At 64.7% G+C, this 1,710-nt stretch overlaps 1 protein-coding gene across 1 annotated transcript in view; it reads right to left on the bottom strand.

Moving 5' to 3' along the window:
- The window catches only part of Cacna2d4 (calcium channel, voltage-dependent, alpha 2/delta subunit 4), a 67,207-nt gene that overhangs the window by 45,122 nt on the left and 20,375 nt on the right, over positions 1–1,710 (bottom strand). Inside the window, exon 23 of the mRNA XM_013023618.1 lies at positions 41–134. Within this exon, the coding sequence (XP_012879072.1) occupies positions 41–134 (94 nt within the window). The remainder of the gene's footprint in view (positions 1–40; positions 135–1,710) is intronic.

The following is a 1,710-nucleotide window of genomic DNA, read 5'->3' on the forward strand; positions in this document are numbered from 1 at the left end:
GCCCTCCCCGGCCCCCGGCCCCCGGCCCCGCCACACGCACTCGGAGATGTTGAGCGCCAGCGCCGTCCAGTAGGCCTCCAAGGGCGCCGTCACCACCGCATCGAACAGAACCTCCCGCACCAGCTCCTCGTCACCTGGTGGAGACCAAGGAGGGCTGTGGTCCCCGCCCTGCCCTCACCCCACGAGGCCGGGGCCCAACTGTGGTCCCCACCCTGCCGTCACCCCATGAGGCCGGGGGCCGGCTGTGGTCCCCACCCTGCCGTCACCCCGCAAGGCTGGGGGCCAGCTGTGGTCTCCATCCTGCCATCACCCCGCGAGGCCGGGGTTTTGAAGTCCCAGTGTGAGATGAACCCGTGCACACAAAACCACCCGTGTGTCAGACCCGGCGGCTTGCTCCTGCCACCGCAGGTACTCGATCAGAGGGCCCCAGGTTTGAGGCCAGCCCAGGGGAGAAGAGAGTGAGACGCCATCTCAACCAAGGGAACACACAACCGAGCCCGGTAGTACATGTCTGTAACCCCAGCTGTGGGACCGGCGGGAGGGGGAGGGACGGGGTCTTAGGCCAGCCTGGGGGGAGGGAAAGAACCTTCTCAAGATTCTACCCGGAAAAATAACCTAATGCAGAAAAAACAAAGAACAGAAAACAAAACAGGGGCTGGGCAGGTGGTCAGTGGCAGAGCGCTCGCCTTGCGTGCCTGAGGCCCTGGGTTCGATTCCTCAGCACCACATAAGCAAAAAGAAAAAAAAAGCCGGAGGTGGCGCTGTGGCTCAAGGGGTAGAGCGCTAGCCTTGAGCTGAAGAGCTGAGGGACAGCGCCCAGGCCCAGAGTTCAGGCCCCACGACCAACCCAAAGCAAAACAAAACAAAAGGCTGGGCTCATGGCTCCACAGGGAGAGCACGAAGCCCTTGGTTCGAACCCCACCACCACCAGGAGTGGGAGACAGGGCCGGCTCTGCGACCCGCCCGCCGCGCCCACCCCCGCTCCCTCTGCTATAAACGCTCCTGTCTCGTTACTGAGGGGGTGAAGCTGGCGCGGCTCCGCTCTGAACCCCCATCCCGGCCGCGTTCCCTGTGCACAGCTGCCACCTCCAGCCAGTTCCAAAATATTTTTATCACCCCCAGAGAAGATGCCAGAAGCCACGTGGGCGGGCCTGTGTGCTGGGAGGAAGCCACTGGGTCCCAGAGCACCAGGGGCCCCCCTCAGCGGGCCGGCACCAGGGCCCCCCCCTCAGCGCCACGGCCCCCCCTGGGCAGCCTCTGGGGCTAGCGCTGAGCTCCCGCCTGGGAGCCATGCCCAGGGCTTCCACCTGTCACCCCGGCCACTCAGCAGGACCGGGGTTCCCAGCCGGCCTGTGTAGGAAAGTCCCCGAGACTCTCGATTTCCCATCCACCAGCAAAAAAAGCCGGAAGTTGGAGCCGGGGTTTGAGGGGCAGAGCGCCAGCCTTGAGTGCAAAAGCAAAGGGACAGAGCCGGGAGCCGGGGGGGGGGGGTCGAGCCCCAGGACAGCACCCAGGAGTTACTGACAAAACATAAGAGCTTGCAGTGAATGGAGGAAGGAAGGAACACAGAGTGAACGCGAGAACCCGTCGGAGACTGGCCCAGCCTGCCGAGGGACGGCCGGACAGCCGTGGCCAGCACGCAGTGCTGGGAACTTAGTACTGGACGAGGAGAGTCCACCGTCCTCTCCACCTCCCTCCACCTCCCCCCCC

The sequence above is a fragment of the Dipodomys ordii genome, unplaced genomic scaffold (genome assembly GCF_000151885.1).
Source record: "Dipodomys ordii isolate 6190 unplaced genomic scaffold, Dord_2.0 Scaffold69, whole genome shotgun sequence".
Taxonomy (NCBI): domain Eukaryota; kingdom Metazoa; phylum Chordata; class Mammalia; order Rodentia; family Heteromyidae; genus Dipodomys; species Dipodomys ordii.